This window comes from Varanus komodoensis, unplaced genomic scaffold (assembly GCF_004798865.1).
Source record: "Varanus komodoensis strain SLA01 unplaced genomic scaffold, ASM479886v1 scaffold7_1, whole genome shotgun sequence".
Lineage (NCBI taxonomy): Eukaryota > Metazoa > Chordata > Lepidosauria > Squamata > Varanidae > Varanus > Varanus komodoensis.
In genome coordinates this window covers 8,961,052-8,984,731 of record NW_025336479.1, presented here as the reverse complement: position 1 = coordinate 8,984,731, position 23,680 = coordinate 8,961,052, and the positions used below count along the sequence as shown (strand labels likewise).

The 23,680-nt window shown below is 44.4% G+C and overlaps 1 protein-coding gene across 2 annotated transcripts in view; it reads left to right on the top strand.

Annotated features, from left to right (window-relative positions):
* The window catches only part of NTN1 (netrin 1), a 139,430-nt gene that overhangs the window by 79,939 nt on the left and 35,811 nt on the right, over nucleotides 1–23,680 (top strand). The window contains exons 4-5 of one of the 2 annotated variants that reach the window (XM_044453776.1): nucleotides 16,275–16,424; nucleotides 19,269–19,322. In XM_044453776.1, coding sequence (XP_044309711.1) covers nucleotides 16,275–16,424; nucleotides 19,269–19,322 — 204 coding nt within the window. The remainder of the gene's footprint in view (nucleotides 1–16,274; nucleotides 16,425–19,268; nucleotides 19,323–23,680) is intronic. The other variant, XM_044453778.1, reaches the window with a different exon arrangement.

Below are 23,680 nucleotides of genomic sequence, written 5' to 3'. Positions count from 1 at the left end.
AAGAGAAGAAAGACAAAGGTGTGAATGGATTGTTGAGGTTATTCAGATCAGCAAATGGAGCTCTTGCATCAAAAACAAAGGCTGGCCTTCTCTCCCCTTCCCACAGGTGTGCATACCAGCAAACACTGGGCTCCATTCAATAGGCTTAGTATCCAAGAAGACAAAGACTATATCTTTTGCAAATACACATAAGCACAGATCTGTTGCACATACACATACAGGGAGGAACGCCCCCACTCTCAATCTATAGATAGTTTTGCCCTCTGGCCAAAATAATAACAAACTAAACACTTCCTCCATCAAACAGGTCATCCCCCAGTGATGTGGAAAATCTTAGAAAAACCAAATAACCTTAGTTAAAACCAGCGATGACTGTGATAAAAAAAAGTGTGCAACTGAATAATCATGTCAGCTTCTTTCCCCTTTTGTTTTTTTTAACTGGAGTTTGTGGATGGGTGAAAAGAAATAGGACCTAGAAAGATAATAGCAATCAAGCCATGCCCATGAAGCCGTACAGGAAGCTGAGATAATAAGAATCCCTTCCTTCTTCTCTATTAAAAGTGCCCAGAGCAATGTACAATGTAATCATAAACCACATAATAGGATATGAATACTAGTTTCTATTAAAAGTGGTAAAAAGAACATAATACTGCTAACTTTTAAATTACAAAATGAAAACAAAACCTATCAATGGCCATGGTAAAGGAAGTTTCCTATTACAAGTGGCAGCAATAAAAGGAGGCATGTCAGGAGAACCTGTCAAATAAAAGTGTCTTCAATTTCTGGTGAAAGAAACCCAGGATGGAGTCTGATAAATTTCACTTGGGAGGGCATTCCAGAGCTATTCCACCCCCCATAGAAAAGGCCATATTTTTTCATATACATTCTGCAAATCTCTTGAGAGAACCAAACAGGCACACGTAAGACCCGAATGAGAGCCCCAGAAGGAAAAAGCGTGATAGCTTCATGGAAATGTCTCTTGTAGTGGGTGAACATGAGGGAATAAATCTTCAGTGCAGACAGAACCACAGCATCACAAAGTCGTGAAGCGGGCCATGGACCCCCTTCAAATAAGGGGCTGGCATAGGTCCACACTTCCACACACTGCATACCAGGCAGCAGCGTTCTGCAAGCCAGAAAGTCAAATGGGGCAAGTTCATCATAAGCATAATGTGATCTTTTCCAAATTTAATGTACTTTCCTGGAACGTCAAGAGGCTAAGGAATTTAAGCAGGCAGAAAAGAGTGTTAAGTTAAAAGAGCATGACATTCACCATAAGCACAATCTTTTTTTATGTTTCAGTCCATATGTCTCTCTCCATAAGCATTCCACCATCATCCAACTTGTGCAAAATTGTTCAAGGCATCATCCAGCTTCCGGTTTTTCTCTGTCAAAAAAGATTTTCTTTATGTAGTAGGAAGGCAGTCTTCTCTTCCTTTTTTCCTTGCAGCTCCCTTCGTATCTCAAAGGAATCCAGTAATTTTGTCATACTTGGGCTTGTTTTCTTCACATTTGGCTGCAATGGTCACCCTCTCAAACCTTACCCAATATTACTTGATTAGTTTTCCTTTCTGTTAGCTCACCTTACACTTTCTTCTCCAGTGCATTTACATCTCCCTGCACACCATTTTATTTTTTGCCCATGCTTCTCATCTATATGCAGCTACACCCCAATATATGTATGCATGTATCTCACTTAACTTACTCCTACTGAAGAATTGTGCGGATTTGAAATGCTTCCTCTCTCCCTCTTGCACATGCGCACGTGCACCCACCCACACGCTTCCATTGTTAAAAATCTAACGTTGAATTACCTTTTGATGTGCTAGATGCAAACTCCTTTCGGTACCAGAAGAATAGCTTAAATAAGAGAGAGCCACCCACACTAAACTTCAGCGTGCTATTTTCTGTCCTAACTGCAAACGAATACAAAAGTGGCGGGGAGGGGGAAGGGGCTAGTGGGAAGCAAGGGGGGAAGGTGAAGTAAAGCACTCTGGAATGTGTTTTGTATGTGGAGACAGGGAACCGCGATCCTGGCCTACTGGAAGCTTCTCTCGCTCGCTCGCCCCCCACTCCCCCCCCCCGTGTTTAGCAGATGTTACTTTCTCACATAAAATGTTGGACTTTACACATATAGAGCGTTGTAACCCCAAAGACTAAAACTGAAAGCAGAGATTCTCAGGAATATGGCAACAGATGCCAAATTTTGAAATTCACCAAATCATTGTAGCCACATAGTGCGACCTTGTTTATGCTCCCCCAACTCTGCCGCTTTCGCTAAGGCCAGGCCTTGTGCTTCAGCGAAGAGTGTGGCTGTGGGGGCAGATGTATTGTGCACCCAGCTCATTCAAGGCATCAAAAGGAAACATGCCCAGCTAATGTGGGCTACTGAGAATGGCCTGGACCCTTTGAATAAATTGTGATTTCAGCTGCAGAGAGCAAATGGGGTGGGGGCTGGGGAGGGCAAAACAGCCACGCCACTGAATGGGCACTGAAGGGGAGGGGGACATGAAAGTTCACTTGACATCCTTACTTGGCAGGTTTAGAAGCCACCGGAGCTCAGAAAGACCAAAGAAATGCAAGCCTGCAATGGGAGGAAAGCAAATTTGACACAACCATTTTCATATTTTGCAAAGTGTCCAGGCTTCCTGAGGGGAACAACATGCTCATTGGTAAACTGTTGGCAGAGCATGGAATCTCGGAGTGGGTATGTTTGGTAATAAAGTTGGACTTAATTTCAAACCGAGTCCTAGGCTAAGTAACAAAGGTTGTAATCAGCAAAGAGAAAGCTGAATATACAGCCTTTTTCCTGTAAAAGGGGGAAAAACACCATGTGCGGGCAAGAGACATGCAGAGAGAAAAAGAGGTAAGAACCTTTGAGTATTTTCTTGCAGCAATCTGTGGGAATATTTCTACCCCTCCATTCATTCATCTGTGGGCTCACAAAGGCAGAATTTTACACGTTTTTATCACAATCTGGATCTCTGCATGAAACAAACAGACCCAATAGATATTCAAAGACAACCCTAGTGCTTTCTTCCTCATTACTTCCATCATTAGCAAACATAATGCCTTAGGCTCACTTGAGTGTAATTTTGCTAACTTTTCCATCTTGCAGGAATTAACTAGTCAGATTTTAGCAGGTGCTTTTTTCCCAACTACTAAGCTGGAAACAACTTGTGTTCAGAGAAGACTTTTCCTCCTTCAAAGAACTTGAGCGTGTTGGGGCAGCCTTCACCAACCTGGTGTCCTCTAGATCTTTTGAACAACAATCCCCAGGATTCTTGACCACTGGCCAGGTTGGCTGGATAGATGGGAGTTGAAATCCAAACTTCTAACAAGCTTCCGCTTCAGAGAGGCTCGTGTGTGGCACGGCAGGGCAAGACCTCCTGGATTTGGATGCTACACTTGTAATAGTGCCTAGAAGCAGGAAGTTCAGAGGAAAACAATCATTTGGTTAATAAGAAGGAAACAAATCTTCAGGTACAAAATAGGGAGTTCCTTTTTTTCCAAGCAAGTTTTGCTATAGGAAGACTATGACTCACAGGAGTATTCCACATATCCAAAGGACTTAAACATCTTGAGAACCTCAGCATTCTTTTAATGGGGAGAAAAGCTGGAAAACATATGAGCCTCGAGGTGCCATGCCTTGCATAATCTTCTGCATCTGGTAACTATACCCTGACATTTTGCTTCCATAGCCCAAACACATCCATTGAGTCCCACCATTCTTTACATACTTAGCGAAAACTTCCAGATTGCATGAAAAATGGATTTTGGCTCAGTCTTGGAATGAGTTTTCTTTGCCAAGGTGCATGCTGAAGGCTTTTTAGCATGTCTACCTTGCCTTTCATTATGGAGTGAACATCTTCGTCCTTCACACATTTGAGATTAGGGATAAGAGGATTTGGCTTTCAGAAACAGCTTTGGCCTTCTGCCACTCAGTTTGATAGTTAATACTAAGAAATGTTGGCAGCTGCCCATCCTTCTATCTTCTTAGTGTTTGCAGTGCTTGTTCCCGCTCTTTACTTTTCCTGGACCTAGTTGTCATACAAGATAAAGTAGAATCATAGAATAGTAGAGTCGGAAGGGGCCAGAGGGCCACTGGGTCCAACCCCCTGCTCGTGCAGGATGCCCAGTTAAACCATCCCATTCAGACGGCTGTCTAAATGAGGTGATGAATGCATTTCTGAGCTAGTTCATTTTTGATTGCAAATAAGGGTGCATGTCATTAAAGCACATCCAAAATATTCCCAGAACAGTGTATGGAGAAAATCAGATGTCACAGAGAAAGTTTCCAGGCTCAGCTTTTCCCTAATACACTAGTTTGCTATGTGCAGGTTATTTTTTGTATGGGAGAGATTTTCAGTCCTCCAACAGCATCTATAATGATGCTGTGGAGCCTGGAAACAAATTGGCTACCACACTTACATTTCTAGAGCGTTTGTTTCCTGCAGTGCCTTAATGTAATTTCCCCAAATAAATGCAACTTTCTTTGCTCCAGGTTGATATCAGAAGTAAAGGGCTAGAGGAGTAATTGAAAATTGTGGGTCCTTTAGGTGCAAAGTACTAGCTCCAAACCAAATCACTTCACCATAAAAAACCAAAACTGAGTCATGGAACATTTGCCTCTTAGCCTCACCAATGCAGAAGAATTCCTTCAAAGGGACTAAACCCAAAGTGCCTGTTGAATATTTATTGCATCATAACTGGATTGCATGTCATTCTTTTGCAGATAAACTGTCTGCCCCTCTTCCCCCAAAGGGCTCTCAGGGGTGCCCCATAACATTTTCTCACTGACATAGCAACCCCCTGGTTCTTTTTAGATGCTCGTCAAGATGGAAATCCATTTATTGTTGTGCACTTACTTTTACATTATATGATGTTTTTCTTAGCATCTAGATGGGGGATGTATAAAATGCAATTTCATTTATTTATTTACCCATTTTTTAATTTCTTGGGGGGAAAGCATGTGTCTGCAATAGGTTTTCGTTGCCATAAATCAAGCAAGCAGACGCTATTCAGGATAGTGCAGCTTAACATGAAGGCTTGAGCAATATGGTCAGGGCTTTAAACATGGGCAATAGCCCAGTAAGGCCAAAACCAAGTCCCAACATAAGCAATGCTCATGACAGCTACAACTTGTTGCGTATAAGATGGGGATCTGCAATGGGTTAGTTGGAGTGGCGCATTTGGGGGCTTTAAGCCACCCTGACAACCTAAGACTGGTAGGTGGGGCTATTAGATTTGTCCAAAGCCAGATGGCATGACCCACCATGGGTCAAGCCCAACTACAAGCAAGCCTTGTGAAACAGAAGCATAGTAGCCCCCTCCGAACCTGCTCTAGTGAGTGGAGTATAAAAGGGAGGCTGGAGGAAACACCCTTAGTGCAGAAACCTTGGGACTTTTTAGGAAGCCTGTGTCTCCCCATTTCTGGAAAACCCATGTCTATATTTGGGGTGGTAAGACCCCAGGGAACAGGCAAAATCAATGGAGATTTCCTAGGGTGAGCAGCATTATTTCCCCCAATGCAAGTTCAGCTGTAACTGGGAGCAGGTCCATTCCCCACTTCCACAGGATTCCTCTGTAATTTTGCATGTTTCCAAGCAGTGGTAAAAAAGAGGGAACCTTGGGGAGACATGGGTTCCCCCAAATAAACCCTTTGCATTTTGCCGCAGAAGAGAAGTTTGAGTCCCCTTTTCTGCTAGCAACATTCTACTGGGGTTTCTGAAGCACTTGACAGCTCAGTTTGGCAGTTGTCAAATGTATCTAAAGGGTGGGGGGAGATCTGTCTTGGGGGGCACTAGACAGAGTGGGTGCCTCCTGGTCTTGCACCCCCTCCACCGGGCAGCCATCCTAGGATTCCCACCGCTTCCTTTGTGTAACTGCCACTGCCCATGGTTGCATACAGAACACCATAAAATGATTTTTGCAAATGCTTATGAAAATTATTTTGACTAAAAATTGGTTTACTCACCCAGATAGCCCATGCCAGGTACTGTGGGTGACCCTTGGAGGGATTTTTTGGGATGTTGACAGTTGGCTTTTGTGACTGCAAAAAAGTTTGGAGTGCAAAGTTATGCCTCAGTAAACCAAAAACATTACAGGGCAGCAGTGGGGAGGGAGAGAAACCTCTGCTCCTGGAGGGTCCTCAGGGTACCTGTGGCAGGACTGAAGGGGGCGGTGGTGGGCACAGAGCCAACATGTGCCTGATGGTCTGTTGGGCTCATCTTGAGCCCTGGACGGACAAGCCACGGTTCGTGTGAACCCTCCCTATGATAGGAGTCTGACTAATTTACGAGCAAGCAGTGTAAAATACAAGCCACCGTCTTGTTCTACCACACAGACCGAGGGATAGATAATAGAATGATTATCTCCTTTATATTTGGTCAAATAAATACCTGGAAATATTAAATTATGTTAAAGTAAATGGGTCAGTATAAGCTCTCTTGATACGAGAGTGTGAGAGCAACGGATTCAAGGAGTTTGCCTTTCTTTTAGGCATGTGGGCCATGGTGAACAGCCAACCAACAAGAGAAGGAAATAGTAGTGCAGTGGTTGGAAGCCCTCGCATAGCAGCTCAGCCTATTCAGCAGCAGGTCAGAGCAGTCGCTTTCACCGCTAGAAAGTAAACTGTCATTCCTGGGTATTTTGCGTGAGCTGGAATCCTCTGAAGCAAAACTTTGTCAGTCTAGCAGCCTCTTTCATGTGTTTTTAAGGTTTTGTTTCTAGACTGCTTCAAAACAATTGTCCTGAAACAGGTTGTGAAAACTTACCATCTAACAATCTCAGCCATTTCTTCATTAATAACAATATTAATTTCTACCAGGCTGGGCTTTGCAGAAGGATCTAAGAAATCTAAGAAATTAACCCTCTTATTGCATTTGCCATCAGCTTTTCCAGCAACTCATCTTCCATCTTATATACCAGAGAATATTTCTCTGTAAGACTTGATTCTTTCAACCATTTTATCCTGGTTCATTTGCATTTCATACCTATAAGCAAATACTCTAATAGAACGTCAGTACCTTGTGCAAGTAAAAGTGGTGCAATTGTCTGCCGAAAACGCATGCGTCAACTGCAATTGTTCTCGCAAGTACGTTGGTTGATGTAAACCTGTAACTTCTGCCTTTCTGTTAAGAATGTATGTGGGGCGTTTGTATATAACAGTGCACTCTCATCCATTCACTCTAACAAACATGCTGTGCTAAACTGCTTCTCCTCATCTTCCCATCACTTCCCATCACTTCCCATCTCCTACCCCACCATATTGCCCAAGCTGGTATTTCTGAATGTTCAATTAATTTGCTGCTGAGAAAACAGAGAAAGGCTGACACTGCAATACGCTCAGAAGCACGCTCCATTGAGTTCGTTGAGACGTATGCCCAGGTCGCAGGATTACAGTTTGAGTTACTTAGAGGTACACTGTCAAAGAAAAATTGATTCTGAGAAGGATGTTTGATCCTTCAGTGGCATACTTAAATACACACACACAAGTGCGTACATTAAGTTCACCCCCCTTTTTTAACCACATGCCCAATATAAATAATTGTCAGATTTCAATATCATCTTAAAACCTGTTAATATAATTGCAGTATAATTTTTAAGTCTTAGCTGGTAGAAACCAAGTTTGATAAGAGAACGAAGTGCTATTGCTTTAATAGCACTTTAGCATTTGCTTTAAATGGCAAATGAACATGGCTACAGTTATTTTCTTAATTTAATTTTTTGTTTTAAATTCAACCTCATGATGGGTACAAGAGAATCACACAAATGCTTATTTGAGCACCTTTATTTAAAAACCAAGAGGAGAAAGCCAACAAAAGCAAAAGAATCAGCAGATTGAATGTTAATGTGGGCATTTTAAGAGAAGCAAACAAAGAACAATGTGGTTATTTTTTATTAATTTAACACAGTGCTAAAAAGAAATCTCCCTCCCTTTTGAAGTTTACTTTAAGCCAGAAAGAATTATGCTTATTTGTTACTACTTTGAAAAATGGCCTCAGTACTGCTAGCTTTTTGTAAGGAAAGTTTAACCTCAATTCTCTGCCATATGGAGAACCCAATAGCAAACAAATTAAAAACTTTTGCTAGGCCAGCACGCATGATGAGCCCCTTATTGCAAGTTGGCAAGGAGCCACACAACAGGAAAAGAGACGACAGATTGAGTAGGGATATCACTTGAAGTGGCAGGGTTGGGATCATGCCAAGGCCTACTGGGGCACCGCCTGGAAGCGAGAAAGGAGCCAAGCTGCTACTGGGTGGTCAAATGCAGAAATGAAATGCCAGTGGTTCAAGAAGGCATCTTGGTGAGCGAAGAGGGATAGAAATCAGATTCCCATGAATTAAAGCAAGAAAGAGGTGCTGTGTTAGTGCTGGAGTTGTAGTGTGATTATGGACTGATCCAAGACTCCTGTTCTCACCCTCTCTCTCCCCGTCCCAACTGCAGCCGCTGCCCCATGTCAACAGGAGACTTAATTTCTAGCAAGGCTTCCAAGTTAAAGCTAAACTGAGTATTTCTTTAAATGAGCCTTGCAACTGCACGCTATCCGAGCATCTGCACAATATTTTACATTCACCTGCAGAATGAGAGCATACTGGGCTACCAGACTATATTCACCCCCCTCCCCCATTTACCCCCCTCATACAACTCAGACCTTGGTCAGCACTGAGTCATTTTCCTTACATCTGGCTGATGGGCTAGGTGGGCCAGTGGCATGGCAGAGTGTGAGGCAGCTTCATATGCTCTTCCTAGCAGAGAGCTGCTGTATGTGAACAACGCATGTGAACTGGGAAACCCCCAGTTCAGTATTACTGTATCCATCTACTGGGTAGGTTTAGGCAAGCTCCTGCTTTTCTCAGTGTGCAATTTGGAGATGATAGTAATGGTGACCAGGCTTCAAGGGTTCTTGAATGGTAAGCGGCTCCTCAGGACATGTGAAGAGTCTAACAGCCCTCAAATAACCCCTGGCTTGTTTTATGGGACATGTTTCTAGTTGCCTTTGCAGGGTGAAATGAAAATTGAAGGACACTTTCAGAGGGAAATGACACATAGGACAGGGAAACACCGACTGCTTAGGAGCAGTTCTTGCCCACCCGGCATCTGATTGGTAGCATGCATTGAAGTGAGCAGCCCCAGGCTCCCTCTTCATCTGTCGGCTCCGTAGAATGTTTTCATTGACTCAGTAGATATGCACTACTGAGTCAGGACTGGCTGCCTCTTCATGTAGCAGCCTGTTCTATTGAAGGACTTGAGGTGCTGTAAGGGAGCCAGCATGATGCTCTGTGAAACATGTTTCCACCATCACTTGGGTCCGTACCAGTAAATGCATTCGGCTGCCTTGTGCAGAATATGCATTGCTGGTACTCCCAAGGAAGGCTGTAAAACAGGAGTATTAGCTGCTGCTGTTTCCTCTTAAGCAAAACCCTGCACTCCATTGGTTTTCCATGTATTCCTCCTACATCCCTTTTCTTGAGAGCGTGAGGTTCACAGGGAAGCTCCAGATCACCATCCTAGGGAGAGTCTGTTCTGTTACGCACTATATGTGGAATTGGTTCTGTAAGCCCCTTTGATTAATTTCAACTCTGATATTTGCCAGGCTACTGATACTAATGTAATTCTATTGAAAGGGAGCCCCTTGCAGGCTTTATAGCATCGCTGGGCTGCACACTGGGGAAAGGATTTCCATGCTTTTGATGAAAAAATGATGAATGATATGAACCATGAATGTACTCATGTTCCACTTGCCAATGTAAACCTAGTGAGGAGCAGTGGAATTTCACATATGGAAAGGCGGCAGGTTGGCTTAATGCAGGCCTAACTTTTAATTAAGAATGCCAATCTTCCCCCAGTATTTCTGCTCCAGTTATTCTCAGCAAAGGTAAGAATCACTTCAGCAAAGAATGCCTTAGAATCAGTAGCTGCTGCTATGTTCACATGCTCAGAGATCTGAAGCCTCTTTTGTGAGAAGATATTAGACCAAACCTTCCATCGGTTTTCTTTAAACACACCAAGATTTGAATCCCTAGATATCTGTGCATCTTGTTGCTCTCTCCACATCAAATATAGCTGTGCTCAGCTTCATTTATTTTCAAATAGCAATAATGATCTTAAATGCAAAGTCCAATATGGTGGTAGTTGTTAACATTTCTATCCTGTCCTAATCATCTTGCAAGGAACCCAGGATGGCTTAGTTGCTCCTGCTCCTCCTCATTTTATCCTCACAGCACTCCTGCAAGGAAGACTAGGCAGAGTCAGCGACTAGCCCAAAGTCACTTAGTAAATTCACAAATTTCAGCCAAACACTAACTGGCACATTTTGCAACAGCAGTGGCATCCATAGCAGCCATAATGACAACGATGATGAACAACATTGACAAAAGTCTTGCAACAATAATATAATGTAACATGTACAATACAATATAATACAACAGCACAGAACATTTGCTGACATACACTATCCAAAGAAGATGAATGCCATGCAGTCAAATCTGAACTAAGAAAAAGTATCATAGGGACTTGATGACTTCGAAGCAATGCTTTTAACTGTATTAAAATAATTTTAAAATCAGTAATAGCCACAGTTAAAATTATTTTAATTGAGCTGGAAAGTGTTTGCTTCCAGATCATGAAGTCTTTTGATTCTTAGTCACTTCTGCCATTTGGTGTGTTTTACAGATCAGCTTTACAAAATGTCTCAGAATTACAAACAAGCTACAGTTTCAAATTGGTAATCTTTGTTGATTTAAAGCTCGCATTGTTTTATTTTTTCATCAGGCATTCTAATCCCTTGTATGCCTAGTGATAAGAATTTGCTTGTCTTCCTCCAGGCTTCACCAAGGTCATTCCACACCCTCAGTTCCTCTTCCCTGGGCCAAAGTCCCAAATGCCATAGAAGCACAGTGAGTTTTTCCTCCCACAGGTCAATTGACTTGTTTTGCATTATGAGTTTTATTAGGGCTTAAAATCCATACCTTGAAAACAAACATGTTTGATCTCAGTCCTGTGCATACTTACTTAGAAGTAAACCCTATTCTGTGGTATTCATGAATATTCCTGGGACTGAAGCCTGAATACTGTGATTTTTCCAGATAACTAAAAAAAGGCTGCTTTCCAGTTTCCTGAAATCCTGTGGGCAATCCAAAAAGATATGTAACAATAGTGACTTCCTGACATTAGTTTGCAGCGTTAGTCTGCAGCAACACAGGAAGAACGACAAGAAAAAGAAGAAAAGGGGAAAGCAAAAGAGGAATAGGAAAAACCATGCTTCCTCTGGAAAGTACAAAGTTGTGAGAGTTTTGCCTTTCACTTTGTCATCTGTGAACTTCTGCAGTCGAGGCTGCAGCCACTGCTTGCTGAATATTTGGTAAACTAAACGCTTCTCTACATGCAGTGATAACGCTACAGAGAAGTCATGTTGATGCCAAGAATCAGTTTGTTCTGCAGATGTCTTAAAGCTCTGGAGAAACCAGTGGTTTCATACACTTCCACCCAGATTACATCTAGTACAGTTTTGTATCCAAGAAAGGATCAACCAGTCGCTTTCCCTTTAGAACTTTATGCCTCATGCGATGATGTTCTGGAACTTTAGCTCTGACAGCTGGTTGTTTCCCCAACAACTTCCCTCATTTGTCTCCTTGGGGTGAGGTTCTGTTTCTCTAAAGAGATGTGAGGCCACAAGGAAGTGAATTCGCTTCACAGGCCTAGCATGGGTCTGTGAGACTAGGTTACACTTCAGCCTGTTTTCGCCGGCATGCCTGACCAAAGCTTTTAGGACATCATCTCTTGGATCTTTAGGAATGTATGAAAGACTGTCCTATTTCCCTCTGCATGGCAAATATTAAACTGAAGATCTTGGAGGGGAAACAGGGATGAGGCTTTTCACTACCTTTCATAAAGGCCAGAAAGACATCTGGACACAAGCGGGACAAAGATTTCTTGGAACCTAGTCTGACCTCCGGTGTGATTCCCGGAACATTGTGCTGACATGTCCGCTAGACATCCCCTGTGACACAGCGCCATCAGAAAATGGTTGAGAAATATTCAGGGGTTCCCTGCTTTGTGGCTGTATCTTAATGCACGTGCTTCCAGCTCCCGGAGTGTAGAAGCTCTGTGCTTGCACAGATGCTCTCATTTGTCATAGCTTTGGTATTTGGCTTCAGGAAGCACATTATTTCACAGAGGCAAATATAACTAGAGTCCAAATCAGCCACCACCCGGAAAGAGGAATTATGAAGAGGGGGCGATACAAAGGAGTCATAGTTCAGTTTTTAAGGTACACTGTTTATTTAGATCTTCTGAGTGGTGAAGCCTAATTTCACAGTGTTTGTTCCATCATATTGAGCTGATTCATATTATTGGAACTTGGTTAAAAATGTTTCCTAATTTCTTAACTGCAGACTTGTTACTGGCATGTCATCTTGTGGAATAAAGTTCTTAAATGAGCCAGGGGAAAGTGATGAACCACTAAGCACCATAATAGCAGCAGCAATGTAAATCCACCTAGCTGAGCCCAACACTTGGCAACACCACATGCAAGTCACCTGGAAAACAATAGCAAACAAGAAAAGGTGAAAGTAGGGGAAATTCTGAAGGAGACTGCATTGCATACCCTAAGGTTAATTAGTGGGGTTGAAAATGCAGGTACTACTGAACCCTATTTTCTTAACTCTAAGAAGACATGACTAACCAAAAGTATTTTGGTTACTTTTGTTTGCCTTAGTGAGCATCACAAAATCAGGACAATTTAATAACAGATATAAACATGAAGCCTTTCAGAAATACGAAAATGTTACTATAACAGGAAACTAAAAAAAAATTTGAGGCAATAAAATGCACTGGTGGTTTGGATTAATTTGCGCAAGAGCACTTAGTGCGAGCTTTTAGGGGCAACGAGGATGGTTGGCAATCTCATGGAGAAATACATCGCAGGAGGTCCAAGCCCTGAGTTGCAATTCTGCGCACACGTTTTTCAGTAAAAATGATACTGGATTCCATTAGAAGTGATACTTGGAAAGAAGGAAAAACCCTAGTGACACCGAGAGGCAAGAGTGAGGTGCCAGGATTGCATGTTAGATAATGAATGCAGGCCACAATCCTCTCTTTACTCCAGGGGCAGTGCTGGGTATCTAAAGCATCCGTGGCTCAGAACCACCAGACAAAAATGTGCCCAGATTTGTATATGCTGTTTTACTTCTGCACTCAAGTATCTCCATGTGTGTGTCTTTAAAGGACCTGTCCCCTTAGGACAACTCTGTCAAAAGGGATGCATGAGCAGGGGAAAAGAGGGCAATTGAATTGAGGAAACACGCCCAGCAATATTGAGGGGGGCAGCAGGAGATGAAACATGTAGGCAAAGAGCCAGCTGTTCCACAGAGATCGTTAGGGCCCTGTACCTTTATGAGGCATGTCTGTGATTAGCAGGGTGGTAGGGCAGAGATTGGTGGTTTCAGCTCTAGTGGGTTCCCCCAACACTGCCTCTGCTTCTCTTACGAAGTTGGGGAGGCTGAGTGTTTTGCTCCCCCCATTTCTTCTACAACATCAAATGTGAGGTTGCTTGTATGTATGCACCTTGTCCATCAGTGACCCTTCTGGAGGATAAAGCATTCCATGAATAGTGTAGGCAAATGACTTCTGGAAAAGCACGGTGTGGTGTAAACGCTCAGATCTATGGAGCAAATTGCCTGGGATGCCAACCTTTGCCCTTTCCAAAGCTGCAGCTTCCTATGTAACAAAAAGGTGTGAACCTCCAAGTATGCAAGTCCTGCCATGTTACTCATCCTCTGTTGACTAGTCACATTCTCAGTCCATATCTAGCTTGACAGAGGAGTTATTGTTTTCTGTATATGTCAATGGATGTACACACAGAGATTAGTGGCTGAAAAGTATTGTGACACAGAGATTTAAAAATGCGTTTTTAGTGGATTGGCTTGACTAGACTGTCTTTGGTTAGACATATTCCAACAGGTTGACTGGCTGATAATGGGACTTCTAAAGATAAGGCCATGAACCTGCCTAGTGATAGTGAAACAAGAAAAGAGGGTGGAGGAACCCTGGACTAAGCTCAAGGCAGAGCCTAGAAATCATCATTATTATCTTTCTATACCACTTCTATAGTTGAAGCTCTCATGGATTAAATTAGATGTGCTACACTGAGACCTCATTTGCATGACACAGTGTGCTATTGTGGATTAATTAACCTGTGATTATCTACAATGTGTGTGGGTTGCATACAACCACTGTTTTGAATATGCAGTTATTCTTTCATGGTTAAAGGCAATTTTGACAGGATTTGAAAAGTTTTTTGACCAGGACATGCATGCATGCATGCACAAACACACACACACACACACACACACACACACACACACACACACACACGTTTTCCACAGAGCCTGGATGGACCTATGGAAAAAGGAAGTCTGAATTTTGGCAGCTTTAATGGCTTCATGTTCTGGTGAAAGGGCTGGCTTGAACTTTTCCACCTTCATGAGCATCAAGTGTTTTTATATGTTTGTATTTTGGAACTTTTGATGTATTTTATTATATTGTTTTTTGAACTCTTATAAACTGCCCAGAGAGCTTCAGCTATTAAGCAGTATATAAATGAAAATAAATAAAATATAAAGACTCAGGCGAGAGTGGAAAAGCACAAGGACACCAAGAAGACTCAGATCCAGCCCACAAAACTAGAGAACCTCACCATAGTGGTGGTGATCCACTGGTCACCTCATGAACAAAGATTACTCATGGCTTTGCTTTTCCTGAATACATAGTAAAAAATGGACCTCTCTCTGGGTCTGTCCATGGTTGAGGGCTGCTACATTTGGCATCTCCTAGAACATTGCCCAGGCAAGACTTTCCATTATGGACAGCCTCAAGGGTGCAGTTCTACACTTGCACAAGTCTGACTAAAATAATAAATAATCAAAAACAAATGTACTTAAAATAATAGAGAAAAGGGGTGGTAAGCCAGTGCAACCCCTCCAAAGTGTCACTTGGACACTTTTGAGGGTCTTTCACTGTCTGTCAAATCAGAAATTGTGAAAGGAAAACTCAAGAACAGAAAAGGGGAAAGCGGGAAAAAGCCATGGAAAGGTGAAAAGGGGCTCACAGTCATGGTAAGAGACACTGAGTCAGTGATGGTTGAACTTGTATGCCATTCTCCACCCATGATGGAACTGGTCACTTGGGTTCAAAGGACACAGCAACTCATCATGGATCCAGTAACCCCTGTGGCATGCCATGGGCTGTTGGGGAGCCTTGTTACCCTCAAACAAGCCACTCTGCAGGAAGCAGCCTTGGTTTGAACAACATGACAATCCACCATGGCTGGTTACCCATGATGAGTTACTGTGTCACATAGCTCTGTCAACAGAACGAAGTCCTCGCATAACCATGCAGGTCATCACTTATCAGGCAGCTTAATCCCAAATGCAAAAGGAAATCTTGAAATAAAGCATGGAAAAGCTCCTGCAGCTCTGTTGGAAAAGGCAGATAAGGGCTTGTCAGAAAATGTGACAGCTGCTCGCCCAGATGGCTCAACGCAGCCTCCCGGTTTCAGGGGCAGCGTGCTTTTGCGTCATACTGGGGGTTAGCCTTGGGAGAGGGCTGCTGCTTTCCGGCCCTGCATGTGGGTTTCCCAAGAGGCACCTCATTGACCAGTGTGAAGAACAGTGAGCTGGACTTGATTGACTGCTGGGCTCTCCTCGAGCCCATAAAGATGTAGGCTTCTCAGCAGGCATTCCTCTAGTCAGTGGAATTAATCACAATCCATCAAGATCCACACAGTTTAGTGAATGTTCCAGTGATATACTAAACAATGGCAGGTGTTTCAGTGATGCAGAGAGATGAGGAAACTGTCCCTCCCCTTTCTGCCCCCATCAGCTTTGATGATTGGGATTTGATAGAGAGGCTGGAAGAGAAAACCCGAGAAGAGAAGAGTGGAGATGCAGAACCTGAATTGCGGAGAATAATCCTGGGTTCAAACAGGTATAGCACTGGCATTCGCTAGGCGAGTCCACTGAGGAATAGCTACATGCCTGCAAGCTTGCTCTTTTAGGAATAATCCTACAAAAGGATCTCATGTTGTCTAACTCAAGGGCTCGCACTGATCAGCAGCCACTTCCCTTGTGGATGTTCTGGGAAAGGTTGCTGTGTGTCTAAAGGTCTTTGGTTCACGTTGCTAATTGATAATGCATATTCTGTTTGGAAAATCCTTCCTTCCTGCCCAAGCCTTCACCTCTGACCCTCTCGTTGTGTGTTCCCCCCACAGCATGCGATTGCCATCCCGTGGGTGCAGCTGGAAAAACCTGTAATCAAACCACAGGGCAATGTCCCTGCAAAGATGGCGTGACGGGCATCACTTGCAACCGATGTGCCAAAGGTTACCAGCAAAGCCGATCTCCCATTGCCCCCTGCATAAGTAGGTGGATGCTCTCTCTGACGTCTGTTCCGTAACATCATTAATCCTGAGTCTGGCCTGTTATTAACACCTGGGTGGATGGACTCACTTAGTGTTTGAACGAGGCAGAATGCTGGCCACTCACACATTTCTTTGTTATCACGTGACACGTGCTTGTTACTGACTCATGCTGTGAGCCCACTAAAATTATAATTTTTAAAACCCATCCATCTGATCCTCCCATCTCGTGTATGCAGTGGAAATGGCCAGTGGGGAGCTGGAGCCAAAAGGAAAGAAAGGCATATAAGGATTTGCAAACTAGACTCACTTGAGTGGCTGCACAATGTGACTCTGTAACGTCAAACCAGTAATGTGTGCAGTGGCCCTGCATGTGTCCGGGTTTCACTGTGCATGCTTTTGTGTATTTATGTATGTAAATATATGTTGGGTTCTCTCTCTCCCCCCTCCCATTGTTCCCACTGTTAGGCAATGTGAGTATAAACAAATACCCACCTAAACAAACAGCTGCAGGGTTCAGAATGTGCTGTGCTCTATGGAAGACACCCTTTGTGTGCTTCCCTTTATTCCTAGCAAAGCTAGCAATAAATTGCCTGAGGCAGGCTTCCAAGTGTGGTCGAAAAGTTTTCCTCTAAGAGCCTCAGAGTGCCTGGGATCTATCATGGCTAAGAGCTACTATCAAACCAAGAAGAAACAGCAGACTATGCAAACGCACCAGTTCAGCTAATGGTACAATAATCAGACTGATGATCAGTCCTGTACTGAACTTTTCAAAGGAGTTGGATGTTCACACAGCCCCATTAAAAATGAGGACTGTCTGGTGGCCATGGGGTGAGGGTTAAGCTGATTTATTTCAGTGCAAGTCTCTTGGCCCAGAGCAAATTCAGAAAAACAGCAACAACAGCAAACTCCTCGACTTTGGAAAATACCCCATCTCATGGCCAGTTCATATGTAATGAAGGGATGCTAACATGCTTAATTAGCCAGTGGCACGAGCCATTTGCTCACACATCCAGTGTAACACTGGACAGGGGACTCATCATGGCTACTTTTGTGACTGTGGTGAGATTATAAAGAGGAAGAGAGAAAAAGAAGGAGGGGCTCTTTTATTCAAGTACCTAAATAATATACTTATGGAAGTATCTTCGGTGGGTGACCTTCTTCACTATAAAGCATTCTCATGAAGATCAAAACATGTAATTTCTGTTCAGAGCTCGGTGGCCCTTATTTGAAAGCAGCATTTTCACTGGGTGCACCCTTTTGGCAGATTATTATTGAAAATAAGCACAGTGCCCAGAAATCCAATTCTGCACTTAACGTACCATTTCCTGAATTCAGGCTTATAACTGTGAGTCTTCCAGCCTCAGTTCACACGGCACTGGAATAGAGGGTGCTTTACTCTTGCTGCGTTAGTGATCCCAGCTAAAACATTCCATAGTACAAGGTACTGAGATCCATTCCCTTTATGGGTGCACTCGGGAATAATGCTGAGTCTGGAAAAGCTTCCTGCACCTGGGTGACCCCAGTAGGAGAGCTTGAGAATCGAACCCTTTTCTAGCTGTGGGATCTTGACCCTTCAGGCAAAAGCACTGCCCCATCCTTGTTTTGCCTCTTGCCTGTCCCACAGTGCGTCCAATATCAGTGATGTCAGGGCTCCCCACTGGGTAGCCATGAGCTGTGTGGGAAAACAGTATGTATTTCACTCTTTGCAAAACAGAAACAAAACAGACCTATTACGTATTACATTTGTTGATTAGCTGTTGGCTGGGATAGGAACACAGAAGCAGAACAACCGCTCTCTATTCACCTTTCTGAGTTCTCATGGTGCTGCATGTTTCACTCCTGTTGCAAATTAGATATCTGATGTGGTAGACCTTAACAGTTTGGTCCCTGTTTCTGCCTGCCTTCAGGAAATGCTTGTCCTAAACAGAAAACAGTGCAATATGCTGAGATTTTAGAATGCCAGAGAAACACCAGAGAATAGCCTTATCCTGCCCGTTCACTGCTTTATTTCTTTAACATGAATGCAGAAAAAAGTCATGGTTAAAAGAATCAAGTCTTTGCAGGAGATTCAGAACTGGTTCTCAGCATGTGTTTCAAATCATTCAGAAAATGCCCCCCCATTAATGCAGTGGTACTGTTGCTTCATAAAGTGCAGGTGGTCCAACGGCTCATCATGCAGCATCCTAGCTGAGGTGAGCCAGGTGGGCAGAGCCTGGATGGGGGAACCTCAAGCACGCCACCTTGGGCTCCCTGGATCTCCTGGACTGGCATCCCCACCGCCGACGTATCATGGTGCTGCACCCTCAAGTTCATATAATGCGGGAAGGGTCACCTAGAAGCAGATAACAGCTTTGTTGTTTTCCTCCGATGAGGTCCTCAGCTGTCAAACTCAATTGAGGCACCCCTACTGTTCGCTATGAAGAGCAGCAGCAGCTTATTCTTGAAAACATCTGACTGAAGATGGTGAAGGAAAACTCTAGACCAGTGCTGAATTTACATGCACACCTTCTTTCTCTGATATGGTGCCCATCAGATACGTTGGACTACAACTTCCATCAGCCCCAGTCAGTAAGACAAAGGTCAGGGAAAATGGGACTGATTGTTCAAATGTCCAGAAGGTATCATGTTGGGACTGTCTGCACACACAGTTACAGAGAACACTGTCTGGCCATGGAAGCTTTATGCACGTGATCACGTTTCTTCCATGATAGGATAAGTTCTGGAGTCACCTTTCTTGCCCTGCGAATGTGTCCTGCATATATTCTTTAGCTGGAGGAAATAACAACTCCACCCTTCCTTGTTTGTTTTTCTCTCTCCTGGTTCGTTTTTCCTTCTTCCCCACAGAAATTCCCGTCGTTCCTCCGACAACTGTGGCCAGCAGCACGGAAGAACCAGCAGGTATGTCCTTTCACTTTTAGCCTGCTCAACTCTTGGCAATGTTTTCTTTTTCAGTGATGGGATATGTTTACTGCCAGGACCATAGCTACAATCATCCAGACTTAAGAATAGCTTCGTATAGCCCCATTGACATCAGTGGGGCTGATGACATCATGACACAGTCCCACTGATTTTCAGTACATCTACTCTAAGCATGATTAAGGCTGGATCCAAACTATGGAAGCTGGAGGTGATCCAAGGCTTGTTCCTGGAGGGTGTTGGGGTTGTAACCAATGGGACTTAGCCTTCTTTTGGAAGAGAAAAAAATTAAAGGTCAAGAGTAACCCAGTTTAAAAAAAACAGTAATTTGTGTAGTATATTTTTATTTGCATAAAAATAATATATAACCACGTACATCCACTTCCTAACACACGCAGAGGACTGGGTGGGTCTGATCCAGCATGGGCAACCTGACCCGGAGGAGTATTTGGTAAAGTGAGTAGATCTACTGGTGATCCAGTAAAATGGGTTTCTGGCACACATCAGGCTAGGAGAGAGTAGCCTCTCCTTCCACTGGGCTCCTCTTCTGAGGCCGAGGAAGGAGGCGGGAGTTGCCAGCAAAAGGAGTTCTGAGGCGTGCTTTGCATGGGACTGTGTGGGGCTCTTCTGCAGAGTTTGCTGAGGGAGTAGAGAGCAATCAGAAACAGGCTGGCCACTTCTCGAACTGAGGTGCGTATGCGAAGACGCAAGTGGCACCTGCGGGCTCAGCTCTCTCTCCAGAATTGCAGCCCTCCGGCACAGAAGGGCAAGGAGAGGCTCTTCGTTGGACCAGGCGCGGTGGGCTGCACACCCCAGCTTTCTCCATATACTTGTTGTTTGTGGAGCTGCTTGTCATCCCTTGACGTGAGGGCAATGAAAAAACAGCTAGGACTGCTAATTTTATTTATTTGGAGAGGGAGAGAAGGAGGTTATTTTTAGACAGCCTGATAACGAACGTTCTCTAGACGGCTTACAGCATCGTAGAACACAATGTTAAAAATACTAAGCAGGGCTGCTCTGTTACCATCAGGCGGGGTGTGGCAGCCGATCCGGAGTGTCATGGAAGGGCAGCACATTGGTGGCTATTTAATTTATGCTTGCATTTGTACCAGGCGGGTGGGATTTTCTGCCTCGAGTGGCAAGTCATGTGACTGGCCTTGGTGCCCCCTGCATGCGCGCCTGTGTGTGCCTGCATGGGAGTGGAGCTGGTTGCTGCTTCACCTCAAGTCGCAAAAACTCTTGTGAGCACAACAGCAAGCCAAAGTGCCTCGGGTGCTGAGCACCAGCAGCAGGGCGGAGGGGAGGGTGGGTGCGATGGGATGCATTGGGAAGCTCCTCCCCGGCCCACCGCTGGTTGTGCAAGCCACCTGCGTGGTTCAAGGAACATGGAAGGCCCTGAGTCTTGGACTGAACGGAGTATGGAAGGGAGGGCTCCCAAACCTTCTGTCACGGGTGCCTGAGTCCCTGGCAGGAAGGAGGAAGCGGCCGTGTGATTGACAAGCTAAAATAAAATAGAATAGCATCCGTGGCCCCCTCTGTTCCTCAGTTGTGATGAAGCATGGCAGAATCAAAAGCCCAAAATTGACCTTTTCTAGATGATTAGCAAAACGCTTGTCATTATGATGGGTTGCTGGCAGTGAAGAAAGAGCTTTTATAGTGCGGAAAAGGCTGGAGAGATCATGCCTGGGTTTGAACATGACAGAAAGGCCCCGTGGGTAGCTCGCCACAGCGGGTTGTTGTGTTTTCCAGAGCCAGACCACCACCTGCCAGGTGACTTCTGTGGGGCAACAAGCCACCCTGACCACTCATGGCTTGCTTGACTTACTGTCAGTGGTCATGTTGTCCAAACCCAGAGGACTGGTTACCTTGTGAGTTTCAGGGGTTGGCTAATGAGTTGTGGGGCGAAAGCTGCTGCTACTGCTCATGAACCTGCCCTGCCAGCTGCCCTTTGCCAAGAAACAGGTGGCACTTTGGAGAGACCGCCACTGCTTTGCAGCCGCCTTCCCACTGCCCAGAAAAGTACACAAACGTCTTCATAATTTATATTTATCTGTCAGTATTTTGCAGGAGTGCAAGTTCACACTTACAGCTTCCATGTGTGTGTGTATAGTCATGTTCTTGTAAGTGTCAGCTATCCAAGGGAGGGAAGTACAGTCGGTAACATAGATGGAAATTGACAAGCCGAGACTGTAATATGTAGGCCAGTTTGCACACAGGGGGCAGACAGGTGTTCTGCAGGTGGTAGTGTCCCATTTGCTCCATCCCATTCTGCGGTTTCTAAAAGTTTTTTTAACTTTTTAACTGAAAAAGTGACATTTTTAGAACTGGGAAATATACATACATTTTCTGGGAAGGAGATGGAGAGGAAATATGTACAGATCTAATAACTAGAAAGTTAACTTAGGGCAAGTTTGCATTATATTTTTCCTCAGTTTACTTCTCAGCCATGACATATGCACATATTTCTCCTCCATAGATCTCTGAAGCAAAAAAGGGGGGCACAGAATTTGGCCATATTTACCCCCCCCCCCCAACACCCAGGGATGGCAGAATGGGACAAAGTAGGAGGTGCTGTGTTGGGTTTTGATGACACAGCAACTACCACAAGTATCAAAACTCCCACATAAGCCAATTTATGAAAAATAAACGACCCTGCAGAATCCACTCTGGGTTCACAGAACATGGGGATGCACCATAGCTGATCAGCCATGGGGAGTTAGCATGCCATGCAAACCAGCATAAAGAAATGGAAGTCAAGGACTGCCTTTAGCATAGAGCAAGTAATATTAGTTACATAATTATTGTGGGCATTATCATTATCATAGTCAGCTACTACTTTCCATTTGGTCTGAAAACAACAAGAATGTAAATTTCTATTCTCAGTTAATAAAGAATTATTATCGGTGTGGAGGGGACGCAGCAAACACCCAACTCTGCAGCCCATAAAAAGTGCCTGACAGTATCTCCCAGATTCCTAAATTTTAAAAATGGTTATTTATCCATTCCTCTGCGCATATCGTTTACAAGGGAACAATCCACCTTTTAAGAAGCAAATTGTTGCACAAGGCGCCGTCTCCTTTGCCGCAGAAGGAAAGTTCAGCCAAACTGAGCAATCTGATTGGCTGTGGGACCCAAAGTGCGTGATACTGGTTCAGTAGCCATTTCATTGGAGTTCTTCAGTCCGGGAGGATGAGCTCCTGCATTACCGTTTTTATTTGATTGCCTGGCGCTGTCTGCACGCGGCAGCCTTCGCATTCCCTCTCCGCATACCAGGCCCTCTCAGAGAGCAGGAGCGGCTGAGCTGCTTCCCTGACGTATTAAAAATGAAGAAAGGCCACATCAGGGTTACACAAATGGCTATTTTGTAAATGCGTAGATTTAACAAATGAACATTCTGAACAGAAAAGAGTTATACGTCAATAAATACTCCTTTTTATTGAACAAGTACTTTCCCAGCTTTTTTCTGTGCAAATTCACCTATTATTGTGGAAGTAGCAGCTTTCGTGCTTTGCCAGTTCCTGTTAAACAGCGCAAGGCCATTCAGTTAATCTTGTCCCATAGCTGATAGTGGTAATCCTTGAAATGCTTTAGCACACTGAAATTTGTGGCCCTCTGTGAACTTGTGGCCGGGGCCAAATGGCCCCCCTCCCCATGGTGCACCTGCCACACACTTCCCTTGAAGTCCAGAGCAGTGTCTTGCCTATTGGTCGCACAGATAGTGCTGACTGCCACGGTCCTCCTCATGCCGGGGTGGCCAAACCAAGGCTTGGGCGCCACATGCGGCTCTCTGAGTATCTTTTGCAGCTTGCGGCTCACCACCAGAGGGGCCTGTGGGCAGCCACTTGCCGCTCACCACCTGCTGCCACTGCCTGCAGGCACCCACTTGCTAATGGTTGCCGCCTGTGGGCACCTGCTTGCAGCTCTCAGACATCTGACATTTACTATACGGGTTGAGCATGTCTGCCCCCCCCCCCCCCGCTATGGTGGGTCTTCTGAAGAGTGCAGCCCTGGAGAAGAAAGTGTCTGCAGCTGAGCATTGGGCAGTGTTGCTTTGCTGCACTTCTTCAGAGTTGATGGGAAGAAATGGTTCAGGTGCCAGAGTAAGACTGGAGAGACCCGAGTTCAAATCCTGACCCCGCCACGAAGCTCACAAGGTAATCCTGGTTCCTTCGCTCATCTACCCAGCAGGGCTGGTCTAAGGAAAAAAGGGGTGGAGACCATGAATGCCTTGAGTTCACTGCAGGAAAGGTGCGATATAAATGAACACCCAGGCTGAAAGTGGCTCCACAGCCCTGTGTATTCCCCGCCCCCCCCCCCAAGAGAACATGGTATAAACTGAA